The 19,318-nt window shown below is 41.0% G+C and overlaps 1 protein-coding gene across 1 annotated transcript in view; it reads right to left on the reverse strand.

The window, feature by feature from the left end:
* mamdc4 (MAM domain containing 4) overlaps positions 1 to 19,318 on the reverse strand; it is a gene marked incomplete at both ends in the record, with an annotated part of 52,837 nt that continues 33,519 nt past the window's right edge. The window contains 8 exons of the mRNA XM_084324877.1: positions 1 to 109; positions 659 to 793; positions 11,430 to 11,500; positions 14,345 to 14,535; positions 17,097 to 17,202; positions 17,363 to 17,487; positions 18,241 to 18,366; positions 18,988 to 19,137. Of these exons, the coding sequence (XP_084181003.1) occupies positions 1 to 109; positions 659 to 793; positions 11,430 to 11,500; positions 14,345 to 14,535; positions 17,097 to 17,202; positions 17,363 to 17,487; positions 18,241 to 18,366; positions 18,988 to 19,137 (1,013 nt within the window). The remainder of the gene's footprint in view (positions 110 to 658; positions 794 to 11,429; positions 11,501 to 14,344; positions 14,536 to 17,096; positions 17,203 to 17,362; positions 17,488 to 18,240; positions 18,367 to 18,987; positions 19,138 to 19,318) is intronic.

The raw sequence follows: 19,318 nt of genomic DNA on the forward strand, positions 1-19,318 counted from the left end.
TCACCACGCCTTCCTGACAATCCGCACACTCTTCCTCAACTCTCTCCCTATTTCTGACCTGGTAGGGTGGCTGGTGCTGACCGTCCATGTCCCCTGGCACACCCGGCCACTGAGGAGGGGGAAGAGAATGGATAATCAATGTTATTTATTCTCAATGGCCCGTATTATTATCTTTATTATTATTATTATTAATAAGAATAATAATATTAATACGAATAAAAGTTATTTGTATAGCACCGTTCATACAAGAATTGCAGCTCAAAGTGCTTCACAGCAGCAAAAAAAAAAAGACAGGCATGAAATGAGCAAAATAGACAAAGTCAAGGTAGGACCAAATCACAGTTCTTCATAGGATCTAACATCCAAACAAGTCTCCCTGTTTATAAGGCTCGATTGTCACACATAGTAATAGTGTGAGTAGCAAAAGTAGCAAAATAGTTCAATAGTGCAGTGCAATAAAACAGTTAGTAAAATATAATAAAATTAAAAAAAAAAAATATTATTTTAAATCATTATTATTATTATTTTATTGTTTCGTGTATTTTTTTTTTATTTACAGCTAAATGAAGCCCGTTTACATGATGAGATGTCTCGCATTATCTGCTGATTATAAACGATGGGCTAAATACGGGTGTACTGTAGTAACATCACGACTCACCTGGAGCACCACATTAGTCCCGCGGCTCGTCTGCGGGGCTTGGCGGACTGTCTCCGGTAGTGCATCCAGCCACAGACCAGCTCGTGGGCGATCATCACATACAGCAGCGCGATGAGCACGGCGGGGTCCATGGAGCTGCAGGACCGGACCGGACGCTCAAACAGACAGCGTGGTTGGTGGTTGTTTTTGCAGGTATTCGACGAAAACGATAAACACTAACAGACGACACGGGCTTGCGGGGAGCAGCTTACGTTCTAAAGGCGCGCGCGCGTGCGTGATGAAAGATCGATCATACTCGTTATGCAGCATAGATGAAATGCCACCTCTAAAGTTGCTCTCATGCTGCCTCGGGCTAATCAGTCACATAATATGGTGGAAATTACCGCAATAAGCCCTCCTACTACTACTCGTAATAATGAATAATGACGCACGCAATTTGTTGGTGACTCTTCATAGGCATATATTATATAAATCATATATAGGCGCCTGGGTGAGTGACACAGATTGTAGGCTTATTGATGATGAGACCGAAAGAGGCTACATGGGATGATATTACCGTGGAGACGTGGCAGTTGCTAGGGGAAGGATGTCGTCATCCCCTCTGATTCATTTGACCATGTAGGGCAAAGCCACTTAGCAGCACCCACAATGTCATGGTCTACATCTACACATTGAGGTTGAGGGTTGACTCACATTCAGCCCCCATTGGGGGAACTATACTGCTTTTTATTTTTTTGTATACTGCAAATATACAACAAATACAATTATTTTCATCACCACTTATAAAATAAAAAGGTTCTGCAACTGAGGGTTGAACATTTTACATTTTATTTCATTCACATTATGAAACTCAATTACATCTCGATACAGGCTAAATTTGGCTTCCGGTCACATACTATTCTGCATGGACTTGGTGACAGGGAGTTCGGCTTTTTCCACCCCCTTCAGTTTACAATGACTCCTTCCTTTGTCTTCCTTTCTCTTTAGAACAAAGTTTGACCAACCAACTCCATTCCTTCCCATCAACTATAGACTCTATGCTTCAGCGTTAGTCCTACAGAAAGCATAATTATGCTTGATCTCTTAAGGAACTTCCAAATCTGATGATGATGGCATCCATTTCCGCAATTCAGAGGATGTCAAGTCCTGACATAAACAAGTTCCCATTGCGTTACTGGGAAATGAACAGTCCGTCTTTAGCTACGGCCTCCAAGCCCTTGTCCTTCCGACTTCCTTCCGATGTCCTCCTGCCAAGCGGTCCACAAGCGGGGAGCGTTCCAACCTGTAAGGACGCAGCAACACTGCAACACTTTGGATCAGTGTATTTTCAATATGATGAGTGTGTGTATATGCGTGCAGTGTTGGTAAGTAAGTAACACACTATTTGTTTTACTCAAGTATTGTACTGAGGCAATTCAATTTTACTTGAGTATTTTCAGTTTAGGGAACTTTGTACTTTCACTGTACACAGGAAATTTACTTTTTTTTACTCCATGCACTACATTGATCTGAACCCATTAGTTGCTGGTTACTTTGGAGAAAAAAATTTGCATAGAAAACGTGGCATAAATTGATGAAGATAATGTACTTTCAACGTCTTCAACGTTAAGCCGACAACTTCAAGAGGACGCAATCAGAGCCGGCATAACCGGACCACATACCACTTTAACATGACCTTTAGAGGCCAATGAAATGAGGGTGGAACACTCCCAAGGAAGCACTGCAATACACAAACATCATATAGAATGTGTACTCATACTTTCGATACTTAAGTACGTTCAATACCAAGTACTGCTACTTCAGTACAACTTCAAATGGAGGCCTTTTACTTTGACCAAAATACTATTTTATCTGGGTATTTCTACTTTTACTTAAGTAAAGGAACAGTGCACTTCTTCCACCACTGTGTGTGTGTGCAAGAATGTGTGGTTGTGTGTGTGTGTGTCAGTGTGTGCAAGACGACACAAGCAGTTCTGCTGCTGTAATGTCGCTTCAGATTCTCAGAGCCACCTCTAGGTGGCGATGCCCATGTCTCCTGTTCCTCAGACCTCCATCTCTCTCACTCTGTCATCCTGGAGAAACAGAGAAATAGTCTTCATGTAAAATATGTTGACCTTTGACCTTTTCTGCAGGTGAGAATGTCAAAAGTGCCCATGAAGTGGAAAAACTATACTTTATTGTCTCGTTGCCTCTTACCCCTGGATGTGCTGTACTGCCACATATGCTACCAATGCATTACAAAAAGGTTAAATAAAATTCGCATTCTCCTATTTTTATGTTCAAATTGTATTATTCTCTACCTAAAAAGTTGCAAGATTGTGTCACTGTTCGACCAGCTCGATCCAATCAAATAGCAAAATTTATTTGAAAAGAATCCCACTGTTCCTTTTTACTAATCAAAATGTAAAAAAGTCAAATGTATTTATAAAGCACATTTAAAAACAACCCACGAAGTGCTGTACAGACAAGAGCAGGCCAGTAAAATCGCAAAAAAGAAGTCGAAAAACAAATAACACCAACAAAAGCATCAATACACACAGCAGCATATAGGAACAAATCAACAAATCATAGGCACAGGCACAAATCAAATCAAACCCCCAACTTTGTTGGAACTGTAATTCCTATCTGACTATTTAATTTGGAAACACACTGAATCAAGGCAGCGAAAGCAAAAAACAGGTAACATTAATAAATAATAGGGCGGCTGGGTGGCGTAGCGGAGATTGCACTCGTCACCAATGCAAGAGACTCCGGTCTCGACTCCCCGAGTCAGCGTTGCCTGCGGCTTGGGCCAGTCGTCATACTATCTCAATTGGCAGAGGTAGCGGGTGGAAAATCGATGGGTGGGGATTGGACGTTGTGGACAGTGACTCCTACAGGTCGGTTGGGTGACGCCTGTACAGCAGAGACAGGAAGTATCGGGGGCAGCGTGAGCCTCCCACGCGTTACTCCTCGCCACTGAGAGTCCGCGCTGTCTGGTGAAAAGATGCGACAGGCTGCCTCCTCGTGTACCGGAGGGGACACGTGATGCAAGGCTTCTATCCGCACTACAGCCGACCAGTGGTAGGCATAGTCTAGCAACGTTCAAGACAGGGGAGGGGAGAATTGAAGGGGAGAATTGGCGATACGAAATTGGGATGGGAGAAAAATAGAAAATAAGGTGAAAAAGTGGATAAAAAAACAACATTAATAAATAATATTATTATAAATAACTTACAATAAACATTATTTTTAGACAATTTTTATTTATACAGAGGAAACCGTATAAAGCCATCAGTCATTGGATGGTTTTGCGCTGGTGGCACAGCAAACCAGTCCTGCTGAAAAGTAGATTAGATTCAAATGTATTGTCATCATACAGCACAAGTACAGTACAACAAAAATAAGTTTTGAATCGATTTCAAGGGAGTCGCGTGTCGACTAGGAAGCGCTCCGAGGCAGGAATTCACTTTGTAGCTTTTTCAAACTGGATTTGTTTTGGACTTTTGCCGATACGAAATGTAAATATATTGTGCTGCTTGATGTGCTGCTTGAGTTAGTTAGACAGTTAGACTCTTACTAGTTGCGCTCAATGGCCAGTATGACTCACTAGTTACTACCATAGTGTCTTTATATCTCACTACATATTAATACTACAACTCTGTACATACATCTGATTAGCACTATACTCAGTAGTACTAATTTATATATTTTATACACAGTTTAAACATGTGCACGTTGTATATTACTATTGCTTTACTGTTACATTTGTACTGGTTGGATGCCAAACTTGAATGAATTAATTAATGAATGAATGAAAGATTTTTATTTTCGAACAAGTATAAAAACAAAAATATATCTGTTAATTTGACATATACAAAAGATAATGAAAAAAAGACAACAAAAAGAGAAACAGATAAACCAATCATAGTTTACCCTGTTCGAAAAAGGAGTAGGAACAAGTATAGACTTTTTTAAATTCCTACCCCTTTTTAACTATCAAATTATATAATTTTATTCTATTGTTAATTTTATGTATAAACGCGGTGTCCAATACATTTATATATAAATACATTTATTTAAATATACATATAAATATATAATATATATATATTAAATAAATACCATCTTCTATGCAAGGTTTGAGGCTGTGAATAACAACACCAGCCTACAGACCACTGCAATAGAGGGGGGAGCCACTGCCGATGGAGACTCAGTGTTCAGGATAACAGAACATGAGGTGAGGAGGACCTTTAAGAAAGTGAATATCAGGAAGGCAGCAGGACCGGACGGTATCCCCGGCCGCGTCCTAAAAGTCTGTGCCAACCAACTGGCCTCGGTATTCACTGATATATTCAACCTGTCCTTAGAACAGGCTGTCATCCCCACCTGTCTGAAGAAGTCCACCATTATCCCTGTACCCAAAAAATCCACGCCCGCTTGCCTCAACGACTATTGCCCTGTAGCTCTCACCTCCATAGCCATGAAGTGCTTTGAGAAGCTTGTGAAGGGCTACATCTGTTCCTCCCTCCCCATCAACTTGGACCCCCTGCAATTTGCATATCGCCCCAACAGGTCCACGGAGGACGCCATAGCCCATGTGCTGCACACAGCAGCATCACACCTGGACAAGAGGCAGGGGAACTATGTGAGAATGCTATTTATTGACTACAGCTCAGCATTCAATACCATAGTCCCCTCCAAGCTCGTAGTAAAGCTCAGAGACCTGGGCTTGAACTACGACATCTGCCAGCAGGGACGTGCACAGGACTTTAGAGGGGCAGGTGCTCAAAGGCTGAAAAGGGCACTGGGCCTGTGCTATTTTTGGTGGCCCTTTTTGGGCGGGGAGCAGGGACGTGCACAGGACTTTAGAGGGGCAGGTGGTCAAAGGCTGAAAAGGGCACTACACTTGTGTGTATATATTAACCGAGCGCGCGTAGCGCGCAAGCACGATTTTTAAGGGCCCTTTTCGGGCGGGGGGCCCCCTTTTTATGTTTTTTGGGGGGTTTTGGTGATCAAATATTGAATATTGAACTATAATAATCAGTGCAGGAGCTCACTTATCCTTGAAAGACACTTTTATCACTGACTTAAAAGGACCATACATCTCCATAAATGTTCAGGGGGGAGGGAATAAGTGCTTACCCTACAGACCCCAAGAAGTGCTGTATATTCTGTATTGTTTAATATAAATGCATTTTTTATTCCAATCACGATTTCTATTTGAGATTCCCAAATCCCATCGGACTTGACTTCTTCGTGTCCCTCAATGAGTGTAATACCAGCATTCAACAGCGGTTTCTATCATCATCATCATCACCACCCACGCTATGCATAAAATATATAGGTCCGCGGAGAGGCACGCTGAGGAGGCCGTGCAAACTGCAATGGAATATGGGGCATCTCTCTCTCTTTACCTAATATTTTGATTCTATCCTGACATTTTTCAGTTGGAAGGGCAGTCTATATGTGTAACTGTAAAAAAAAAAAAAAAAAAAAAAAAAAAAAAAAATTCAAAAAGGGCACTTTTTTGACGAGACTCAAAAAGGCAGGTGCTCAGGCACCCCTTGGCCTCTATGTGTGCACGTGCCTGTCTGCCAGTGGGTCTAGGACGTCCTGACGGGAAGACCCCAGGTGGTGAGAGCAGGGAACTGCACCTCCTCATCCATCACCCTCAACACAGGGGCCCCCCAGGGCTGTGTTCTGAGTCCCCTCCTCTACTCGCTGTACACACATGACTGTGTGGCACAGCGGAACAACAACACAATCATCAAGTTTGCTGACGACACAGTAGTGGTGGGCCTGATCTCTGCAAACGATGAGAGGGCCTACCTGGAAGAGGTAGAGGATCTGCCGTGGTGGTGTCAGGAGAACTGCCTCTCCCTGAACGTCAGCAAAACAAAAGAGATGATTGTGGACTTTAGGAGGTCAGGGCCAGGGACTACGGCCCCCTCAGCATCGACGGGGCACCGGTCGAGAGAGTGAACAGTTTTAAGTACCTCGGAGTCCACATATCCGAGGACTTGACATGGACCACACACATTGACAGTGTAGTTAAGAAGGCACGGCAACGCCTCTACTTCCTTAGGCGCCTAAGGAAGTTCAAAGTGAGTCAGAAGATCCTTAAGAACTTCTACTCATGCACAATAGAGAGCATCCTGACTGGTAACATCACCTCCTGGTTTGGGAATAGCACTGCACAAGACCGTAGCAGACTACAGAGAGTGGCCCGTTCAGCCGAACGCACAATTGGAGGTGGGCTTCCCACTCTCCAGGACATTTACAAAACCACCAAAACAACTGCCTCTTTGAACTGCTGCAGTCAGGCAAGCGATAACATCAGGATGCTCAACGACAATGCCACTATGTAACAAACCATCAACTACACTCACAGCACACACATCCACATGTACAGACTCACTTTAAATAAACACGCACCGTAGGGCGACTACGTGGCGTAGTGGGCAAGGCGCTCGCCACGAATGCGGAGACGCTGGGCTCGCCTGTTCGAGCCCAGCGCTCCACATTGCTTTCAGTTTAGCTGGTCGTTCATACTAATACACATTGGCCGTATTAGGGGGTGGGAAACTGATGGGTGGGGATCGGGCGTTGTGGACAGCGACTCCTACAGGTCGGTTGGTGCGCCTGCGCAGTAGAATCAGGAAGTGTCGGGGGCAGCGTGAGCCTCCCACGCGTTACTCCTCGCCACTGAGAGATCGAGCTGCGCAGGTGAAAAGATGCGACTGCTGTTACCTCAAGTACCGGAGGGGACTTGTGCTATGTATGACTTAGTCCACATTGCAGCCGGCTTGTGGGAGGCAAGAAACAGCGTTCGTGACAGGGGAGGGTTGAATTGGATGATACGAAATTGGGATGGGAGAAAATATAGAAAATGGGAGAAAAAGTGGATCAAAAAAATAAATAAACACGCACCGTAACACCCACTTTAGACACTTTAACACACTTTATATTTATTGGTAAAGAGATTTGCACTACAATTCATACCTCATTGCACCTTACCCTAAGTTGTACCTCATCCCATTTCTGCATTGTACTGTATACTGTAATGTACTGTAACTCACTGTTACTATTTTTTACTCTGTATTGTATATTGTATATATGTATATTGACTGAACACTTTTTGTTTACGTACTTTTGACTTTCTATTTTATACTTGTTATCTATTTTTATCTAGCACACTCCCAAGCTCATACAGAAAAAAGCATTTCATGGAAAAGTATTCTGTATTTTACTATGACAACTAATAAAGAAACTTGACCTTGAAATAATTTCTTCTATTTTTTATTTACATCTTTCACATTCCTTCTCTTTCCCTGAAAATGTTTTGTATATTTTTTGGCAACAGGTTATTTCTGGCTTTGTACATGATTTGTGATGTTTTAAATTTGACCAGATCCATAGATTTCAAGGTGTTTGGTTTAAGACACAGTGGGGTTGTGTGTTCTATATCCTACCTTGTTTATTGTCCTTATTGCTCTTTTCTGTAATATGCATATTGGCTGTAGGGTGCACTTTTATTTCCCCGGACCTCCACACATAAGACAGATACGGTAAAAACAGTGAACAGTATAAAGTGTGTAATGATTTATGATCCAATATGTGTTTAGTTTCCCCAAAAATTCCAGTGCATTTAGCCAGTTTAGCTTGGACATGATTTATTCAGATTCAGACAACTTTATTGGTCCCCGTGGGGATTTACATGGGGTTTCCAGTTTATTTTGTGGTCTATGATCACTCCAAGAAATGTATTCTCATAAACTCTTTCTATGTGTTTATTGTTTATCATCAGGTTTAACTTTACATCTGTGTTATGTTTTCCAGCATGATCTTTGTTTTCTCCAGATTTAGTGGTAATTGTTTTTGTCGAACCACAAGTTTAATTTATTAATTTCTGTAGTGATCATCCACAAAATCTCCTGAAATATTTCCCCAGAACAAAAAACATTTGTAACGTCTGCAAACAAGACAAATTTCAGTATTTTTGATACATTACATACATCGTTTATCTATAATATAAACAGTTTGGGCCCTAATACTGACCCTGGTGCCCCACAAGTAATATCCATATAGTTTGATTTATGTTCACCTATTTGCACAAATAGTTTCCTGTTTCTTAGATAGCTCCTAATCCAGCTCAACCCAATCCCCCTAATACCATACTTTTCTAATTTATTGAATAATATATCATGATCAATGGTGTCGAAAGCTTTTTTTAAGTCAATAAATACTCCAATAGCAAATTTCTTTTTGTTGATAAAATTTGTGATTTCTTCTGTTAATTCCATGAGTGCCAATGATGTTGATCTGTCCTTTCTGAGTCCATATTGACTGTTTGTCAGCAGGTTGTGTTTTTCAATAAATGTGTAGTGTGTCAGTAAAAAGTTTTTCAAGTATTTTGGAGAATTGCAAGCAAAGAAACAGGCCTATAATTTGTGAAATGGTGTCTATCTTCAGTTTTAAACAGGTATAACTTTAGCTATTTTCATATTGTTGGGGAATTTACCAGATTGAAATGACAAATTGCAGATGTGGGTTAGTGGCTTTGCAATTCCTTCAATAACTGATTTTACTGTTGTCATGTCTATGTCGTTCCAGACAGTGGACGTTTTATTTTAGCATTTTCTTACGGTCTCTGTGACTTATTTTTCATCCACTGCTGCCAAGAAGATTGTATTTATATTTCTGTCCCCGCTATCCTCAACAGCCTCACCTTCTGTTGTCTTGATTTTTGCTGACAATTCTGGTCCCACATTTACAAAGAAACATAATACCTATGATATAGATTTGATTTGGGAATAATAGCATGTACAGGCAAGAAACGGCAACGTTTATAGTAGAATTGACGTATAAGGCTATTACTCAGCCTTTCAGGAATTACCCCAGACCACGCTATAACTATACTTATATTCACCACGGTATAACACGGGAACATATGGATGGACAAATGTATTCTTTTTCACATATTGAAAGATAGATAGGTGATGTCAAATGGGCCATAGTATTGTATCCATAGCTATAATATAGAATATAGTTATAGCCCTGCAAACACCGCCACTTATACCTATCTCTCAGAGCTTGGCGTGGTAAGTACAAATGATGCTCAACTGCGTGGCGCTGATTGAGTTAAGGGACACCAGAAAATTAAATCCAAGCCTGGCTTCAATGTCAATCAAAATAATGCTACCAGCAGTGTACCTGGGCTGCCTCAGTGTTATAGAGAGTGGGGGCGCAGTTTCGCTCGTTCGGTTCATTTCTCCAGGAGGGAGAACATTATTATAACACAGAGATGAAAAATAATGATTTTCTTATTATTGTAAACTATAAAAGTAAAAAAAAAAAAAATATATATATATATATATATATATATATATATATATATATATATATATATATATATATAATTTATTTTTTAAAGAAATTGTACTGGTCATATTTTTGGGGAAGCTTGGCTTCCCTTGGCTTCCATGAATATTCGCCAATGTTTATTCATCACATACATACCAGGGCATACAGTGAAATGCCGTGAAATATCTGTTATTATGTACAGATATAGATATAGAATCTACAGATGTGTCAAACTAAAAAGTATTATATGCAGGTATGCACAGACAGATGTGGAAAGGTATATATACGGTAAGAATAAATATATAATATACTGTATAGTGTATATACAGCATTATTGTACATCCTATCATACAGAGTTATATGGGTTATAAGCAGGTGTATAAGTAGGTATATAGAAGGATTATATGCAGGTATATTCAGACAGATATATATATATATATATTAGGGCTGTCAGTTTATCGCGTTAATTAGATTAATTAATTACACAGCAAATAATCGCGTTATGAAAATTAACTAAAAATTAATTACACATTTTTTTTTTTTTTTAATAATATTTTTTTTTTGTATCTCATTCATTCCATAAGCATGTAGAATACACATTTACAGATTTTTTTTAATATGGTCCATTTGCATGTTCTTGGTATCTGATTCTAGGGACATCTATGAATCTCAGGGAATGTATTCCCAATTTCCCAGTGTCAGAAATACTGTGGGCTAGATCCACAAAGAATGGATTGCACGGTGCAAGTTGCACCCTTACTTACAATTCATTATGAATTGAAAATGGGGGACCCTGATGTAAACAAGACGAAAGTCTTACTCTGGTCTGCATTCCCTTAACAATTGTGTGTATTGAGCTGTACTGTATTGTACCCATTCTGCAATCTGTTAATAACATTTTCATTCAATCAATCAATCTGCGCGGTGATTGATTGAATGAACATTTTATTTTGAGTCAATTGTAATGAACCAAATGAGAATATCAATAAATTTTTTTTTATCTTTGACTGTGAATAACACCATGCTCAAATTGACCAGACCTGAAAAATCTAAGCAAATTAATAGATGGAAGATGATTAAACAGAAGGTTTTGTAGATACAGTACTGAATTCTGCCATCCGGACACATGCAATTTGAAATATGATTATAGAATATAGAATATGAGGCATAAAATGGTAATGCGATTAAAATGCGATTAATTAGATTAATTAATTACAAATCCTGTAATTAATTAGATAATTTTTTTTAATCGCCTGACAGCACTAATATATATATATATATATATCTGCGGTAGATAGAAATGCTGAAAAGTAAACATTCAGAGTGAACGCCTCAGAACGCACATCGATGCTAGTATCAACACACCCTGGTGTTGTTATGAGGGATAGGGAGGGCGGATAGACTCACTGTGTGTTCTGCTTCATACGTCTCATTGGTGAAGGACGGCTGACCCACGGACGGCTGACCCCCGGCCTTCGTCTTCTCAAGCTCGCGGGCCTTCAGGTAGAAATAGACACAGGTTGTAGGCTTATTGATGATGAGACCGAAAGAGGCAACATGGGATGATATTGCCGTGGAGACGTGGCAGTTGCTAGGGGAAGGATGTCGTCATCCCCTCTGATTCATTTGACCATGCAGGGCAAAGCCATTTAGCAGCACCCACAATGTCATGGTCTACATTGAGGTTGACTCACATTCAGCCCCCAAGGGGGAACTATACTGCTTTTTTTGCATGCAGCATAATACCTAAGTTATACTGGAATTATACAACAAATACCATTATTTTCATCACCACTTGGTTATAAAATCAAATAAAAAGGAACGGCAACTGAGGGTTGAATTTTTTTTTTATCTTTCTTTATTACAGGAAAATAATTATTTGAACATTTCAGTTGTAACCGTTGTACATTTTCCATTTTTTTTTGTATACATTTTTTCCCCCTTTCCCTCCCTCCCTCCTCCCCTCCCTCATACCCACCCCATGCCACCCCTGGAGGTTTACATCAAACACATCTGCAGTACGCACAAATAATTAGATTAAAAAAAATTAAAATCTTTAACACAGATGTGGCTGTAGAAGAAAATCAACAATAATATCATTTCACACTTTTTCCCACCCCTAATTATAGTGTCATGCCAATTCTTGAATAGTTTGATCTTCTGCAGTTATGTCCCCTGTTCCTCCCTCCCTCCCCCAATTACCCACCCAACCTCCCCGGGATCTCATTCACACCCATACATACCAGGACAGGGAAGGGGGGGGGGGGGGGGGGGGGCAGTAAACAATAGGAATAAAATAATAATAAAAGATATGAAAATGTAGTTAGAGGTGTAAAGCTCTATTCTTTCTCAGTCTCTTCATTGATAGTCAGGGTATCGATGTGTTGCAGAAATGGTTGCCAGGTCGCATGGAATGTTTCAAGGGAGCCATTTAGGGAGAATCTGATTCGTTAAAGCCATCTGTTGTGAGTGGGTGGGGAAGGGTGTATCCATTTAAAGAGAATGAGTCTCCTAGCGAGGAGGGTAGTGAACGCCACAACTCGTTTTGCAGCCCTAGATGTGATTGTAGGGGTATTCGGAATTCCGAAAAGGGCAGCGAGTGGATCTGGGTCTAACGTCACACCCAGGACCTTACTCAGTGTATCAAATATTGCAGTCCAAAACTCTGTGAGTTTAGGGCACGTCCAAAACATGTGCATATAATCGGCTGGAGATTGTTTACATCTATTGCATGCATCCGTTCTATCCGGGTATATCTTTGCTAACCTCGCATTGGTGTAATGAACCCTGTGCAGGATCCTACACTGCAGCAAGCTGTGTCTTGCACATATAGAGGAGGTGTGTACAAGGTCTAATATATGATCCCATTGTTCATCTGTGATGGTAATTCCCAGGTCTTCGTCCCATTTGGCTTTTAGGGAGTCTAAGCAAGTTGGGTCTATCCAAAATATTTTATCATATATAATTGAGACGAGCCCTTTTCGCCCAGTGCTGAGCGATAGGAGGGGGTCAATCCTCGAGTCTGGAGGACGGCCAGGGAATTGTGGGAATTGGTTCTGAACAAAATGCCTGATCTGTAAGAAGCGGAAAAGGTGGGAGTTTGGAAGACCACATTTTTTTGATAATTCTGCAAATGAGGAGAACACACCTCCGGAGTAGAGGTCATTAATAGTTAGCAATCCTTTGTTTGCCCAGATTCTGAATACAGGATCGGAGCAGGATGGTAGGAATAGGTGATTGGAGCTAGCCCCGACGGAGTGTGTAGGCCAAATTGTTTCCTAAACTGATTCCAGATTTTCAAAGTATTATTTACGATTTGGTTCTGAGCCACTTGTTTAATAGGGATTGAAATGGGCAGTTGGGATGTTGCCACAGACCAGAGTGAGTATTTTGAAGAGGAGATTTCCATCTGAGCCCATTGGGGCCGTTCTTCTTCCTCCCTTTTGGTCCTCCAGTAAAGGAGTTTGTTTATATTACATGCCCAGTAGTAATAGTGAAGATTAGGCAAAGCCAAACCCCCTTCTGATTTGGGAAGTTGCATGACTGTCCTCTTAATACATGCTCTTTTGTTACCCCACAGGAATTAACTTATAAGTTGGTCAATCGAGGAGAAATGAGGGTTGAACATTTTACATTTGATTTCATTCACATTATGAAACTCAATTACATCTCGCTACAGTCTAAATTTGGCTTCCGGGCACATATGGAGATATTCTGCATATCGTCTCTCACTAAGCTAGCATTACATAAATCCTGGGACTTGGTGACAGGAGTTTGGCTTTTTCCACCCCCTTCAGTTTACAATGACTCCTTCCTTTGTCTTCCTTTTTCTTTAGACCCTTTTAAAGAACAAAGTCTGACCAACTCCATTCCTTCCTTCCTTTATATATATAAAGACACTATGGTTGTAAGTTATACTGGCCAACAGCGCAACTAGTAAGAGTAGGTACTGTAAGAGATATGTACAGATAATATAGATATAGAATCTACAGATGTGTATAAAGGATTATATGCAGATGTGTAAAGATATATATATATACGGTAAGAATAAATATATATATTATATACTATACAGCATTATTGTACACGCTATCATACAGAGTTATATGGGGTATAAGCAGGTGTATAAGTAGGTATATAGAAGGATTATATGCAGGTATATTCAGACAGATATGGATATATATATATATATATATATATATATATATATATCTGCGGTAGATAGAAATGCTGAAAAGTAAACATTCAGAGAGAACGCCTCAGAAGGCACATCGATGCTAGTATCAACACACCCTGGTGTTGTTGTTATGAGGGACATGGGGAGGGGGCGGATAGACTCACTGTGTGTTCTGCTTCATACGTCTCATTGGTGAAGGACGGCTGACCCGCGGACGGCTGACCACCGGCCTCCGTCTTCTCAAGCTGGCGGCCCTTCAGGTAGTAGTATAACACGGCGCCCAGGGTGCCGAACAGCAGCACCACGACAAAGGTGGAGGCGACGATGCCTCCGACGTTGTCTCCGAGCGGTTTGGCTACATGGGAGATTCAGTAGTATAGTTTAGTCGTGGCAAACAAACTGAGCACAAAAGACATGAGGCGATCTGAAAGTAGGTTTCATTCAGTGGTGGAAAGTAACTAAGTATTTTAATTTTTTTTACTCAAGTACTGCACTTAACCCTTTCACTGCCACACGGCGGCAGAAGGTTAACTCTTTACTATCACACAACCGGCTGTCGTGTGTGGCAGTGAAAGGGTTAACCGTATGTGTATTGTGGTAGTGCGGCAGTGAAAGGGTTAAGTACAATTTCAAGCTACTTTATTTACGTTTACTCCACGACATTTCGAAGGAGATATTGTACTTTTTACTACATTTATCTGAACCCATCGGTTACTAGTTACTTTGAAGAAAAATTATTTGCATTGAAAACGTGGCAAAAATGTATGAAGATGATATATTTTCACATTTGAAGCCTGTCGATGTCAAGAGGACATAATCTGAGCAGCATAACTGGACAACATACCACTTTAACACAACCTTTAATCAAGAGCAGCATACTGTAACTGGAACACACACCACTTGACCTTCAGAGGTCAATGGATCGAGGATTGAACGCTCCCAAGCACTTGGATACACAAACGTCATGTAGAATGTGTTCTTTTACTTTAGATACCTAAGTTAAGCTGTAGCCCTATTTTCAGAAATTTCGCCTAAAGGTACATGCCTAAGTAAATGGCAGATTGCTCAACTTCTACAAGGCCAATTTGCATGTTATCTAGGAACATCTAGGGACCTTGGGGTATGTATTTCCAGTGTCAGAAATATTGTGTCTGTTACTAGGCTTGAGTAAATTGTAATGAAAAAAAGGAGAATATAAATTATGATTTATTTTTGCATCTATGCCGGTGAATAACACCATGTTACAGTTGTGCTGGAACCGAGCTCGCTCACTGAGCTCATTCAGCACCTTCTTGAGATCAACTGTAAAAAAAATCTAAGCAAATGAATAAAGGGAAGATGATTAAACAGAAGGATTTGTAGATACAGTAATAAAATATTCGATTTTAATTATAAATTCATATTTGACCTTGAACTTGACCTTGACCTTATTATGGCCAAATCATACATGTATGGATAGGGAAAATGCTCCTCTTTCCAATGGCAGGGTTAAATCTGGATTTAGTAATTTCCTTGCGGTTTTACGATAAAAGATATAATTAGCATTTTTTCGATACATTCTTATTTTCGGTAAATTGTATAAAACATCGGTAAAAATGAAAAGATACACTTTGACTGCTGTTTTGATAGGGTTATGGTCTTTACTCTTGGCTACAAAAAAAAATTAAAACATTGACCTCTTAACATCGAAGGGCCCACATGTGGGCCCTCATGAGGACAATTCGCGATGCCACTTTTGCCGACCTCTAGCGGCTCGGGTGTGCATTTCTTTTCATACAATATATAGATAGAATTAAAGCCATTTGTTGCCTGTCAATTGCCCTTTCAGGTGACTAAATCCGTTCAGCGGTTCTCGAGTTACATGCCGATAATAGGCGTGCGCCAAAGTACACATTACCACCCCCGACTCCCGGGGCTCTCGCTCCGTCAATCATTTGGCGATCTCGAACATTTTTGGACAGGGTTGTAGCCAATGAGTGTGGCTTTCCAATGATACCCCACATGGGGATCTAATACGATCTCTATTGATCGATTTATGATAAAGAAAAGCAGGGTCCCCTTATAAGGGGACCTTACGACTTAACAGGTTAAGAACATTCAATAGAAAGTGACCTTTTCATTGTAAGGTGACCGTTGAGTGTGGGCGTGTGCAGCATGTGTGTGTGTGTGTTCATGCTAAAGTGACTGCTTAGTGTGTGAGCGTATACAGTGTGTTTGTTGTGTGTGAGCACACATGAGCACACACACAACACACACACATACGCTCACACACTAAGCAGTCACTTTAGCATGAACACACACACACTCAACGGTCACCTTACACAATGAAAAGGTCACTTTAAAAAATAAGAACAGGAGTGGTTCTTGTATAGTAAACAGAAGGATATAGCAAGCTAGCATAAGGACACATAGTATAACTGTAGATTGTATAGCATAGCATTGTATAGTAGTGTATATAAGACCCAGTGCCTCATCCGTAGCTAACTGTGTATTGCACTATCGCAGGACCTTAGCATGTCTTACCATGCTCTTGTAAACTTTATGTACATATATCTGTTATTATTATTACTTGTATTATTGCACATTGTATTATTGCACAAATGTCCTATTCTCATTCCTGTCTTATTACTTGTGTTGCACATCGCTGCGGGCATGACCCCCCCGAATTTCACTGTATGCTTGTATGCCGTGACAAATACAACTCTTGACTTGACTTGAATAGAAAAAACTTTTTTTTTACTTAAGTAGAATTTTGAATGGAGGACTTTTACTTTGACCAGAGTACTCATTTATCTGGGTATTTCTACTTTTACTTAAGTGAAGGAACTGTGTACTACTTCCACCACTGGTTTCATTGTATTCGATCATTCGAAAGGAGAAGAAAAGTATTGTATTTTTTATTTTTTTTTATCTTACTTGTCTGTGGATCGGTGATTATTCCCTCACAGTCGACCCCGACGGTGTAGTCGATGTCATCCAGAGCGAAAACCCCTGCCGTGGCTTTGATGCCCTCGAGCACAATCTGACATAAACCACGGAAAACAAAACCGCATTTAAATTGAAACTGGACCCCGAGTTAATCCATTTAAGCACAGTGAGTCAAAATCAAGAGTGAGAGTGTGTATTTCATCGTATTTCCTTGTACAGTATGATTAGCACTGGCGGCTGACCGAGAGTCCCACCTGGTATTCTTCAGGAGAGATGATGTTGACTTTGAAGCGTTTCCACACGGCCTCCACCTTGTTGATCTCCAGCTGCTCCCGGAGCAGGCCTCCAGACAGCGTCCACACCTTCAGCTGATTGTCAGCTGCATACGTATACAAAGTTTACAACTATACCAGCACCCCCATTACATTTCTTTTTTTTTATCCACTTTTTCTCCCATTTTCTATATTTTCTCCCATCCCAATTTCGTATCATCCAATTCAACCCTCCCCTGTCACGGACGCTGTTTCTTGCCTCCCACAAGCCGGCTGCAATGTGGACTAAGTCATACATAGCACAAGTCCCCTCCGGTACTTGAGGTAACAGCAGTCGCATCTTTTCACCTGCGCAGCTCGATCTCTCAGTGGCGAGGAGTAACGCGTGGGAGGCTCACGCTGCCCCCGACAATTCCTGATTCTACTGCGCAGGCGCACCAACCGACCTGTAGGAGTCGCTGTCCACAACGCCCGATCCCCACCCATCAGTTTCCCTCCCCGTAATACGGCCAATGTGTATTAGTATGAACGACCAGCTAAACTGAAAGCAATGCGGAGACGCTGGGCTCGAACAGGCGAGCCCAGCGTCTCCGCATTCGTGGCGAGCGCCTTGCCCACTACGCCACGTAGCCGCCCCCCCATTACATTTCTTTACACTATACTGTAAGGGTGAACGAAACAGTATCACAAAAGGTACAAGTACTACAGAGTGGTGTGTAGACATTTAAATGGTAAATGGCTGCATTTATATAGCAGCTTTTATCCAAAGCGCTTTACAATTTGTTCCTCACACTTTACCCATTCACTCACACATTCACACCGACGGCGGAGGCAACCATGCAAGGTGCCAACCTGCTCACCAGTGGACGGCCTGTTGGCCCAAAACGTTAGACAGGTGCCCTTGGTCGGGGGCAGGTGAGGACTCAGCAGCTGAGCGTTGTGATTGCCCGGGACCCGACTGCTGCTAGGCAACAACAAGAAATGACCTGTTAAATGGAGGCAGAGAGCAGAAAGAACCATCTTAGACGCTTTTACTCTTATTTCAATGTGTCAACTATGTGTGCGTGTCTGTCTGTCTGTCTGTGTGTGTGTGTGTGTGTGTGTGTGTGTGTGTGTGTGTGTGTGTGTGTGTGTGTGTGTGTGTGTGTGTGTGTGTGTGTGTGTGTGTGTGTGTGTGTGTGTGTGTATGTGTGTATTTAACATCTCTTTTTATTTGAAAGTGTTAATTATTTTCTCTTTCTTTGTGTTTGACTCTTTTAATTTTGGACTTTTAAAGTGTTTGTTGCATAATCTTTTCTCTTCCTTTGTTAAATCTTTGGAAACATAGGTATATGTATATGTGTGTTTTTGTTTTGTTCTATGTGGACCCCAGGAAGAATAACTGTTGCCTAGGTGACAGCTAATGGGGATCCGAATGAACAATAAACATCATTTCAGTATATATCGCCCACGGAACATTCACATACACTATTGTGGGCTCACACAAGTGTTGTGTTTAGATTGTGCCGTTTACTGTAAACACAATATCTCTCTAACATGCACACACACACACGCATGTACAGCACACACGCATGCATGCACACACACAGAAACCTTCTGACTGTCACCTTTCTTTGTTCCCAGAGTGTGGTCATGTGGAGGGGTGGAATAGTAAGTCTCTGCCTCCTCGCTCGTCAGATACCAGTCCAGTTGATCCATATCCGGGTTCTGAGTGTTGCTCCAGCCACACAGGCCTCGCTCCAGGTTACATGTAGTACCTGACAGATTTGACGGGACGACAAAGTATTATAATGTGTCCAAGAATCAAGAATCAAGAGGTTTATTTGTCACATACATACCAGGGCCTACAGTGAAATGCGGGTGGTCTTGCCCGCATTGATTGTGCAAAATACAATAATAAAATAGGCATAGAAAAAATAAACATAGAAAAAATAAAAT

This window comes from Notolepis coatsorum (assembly GCF_963971535.1).
Source record: "Notolepis coatsorum genome assembly, chromosome: 11".
Classification (NCBI taxonomy): Eukaryota; Metazoa; Chordata; class Actinopteri; order Aulopiformes; family Paralepididae; genus Notolepis; species Notolepis coatsorum.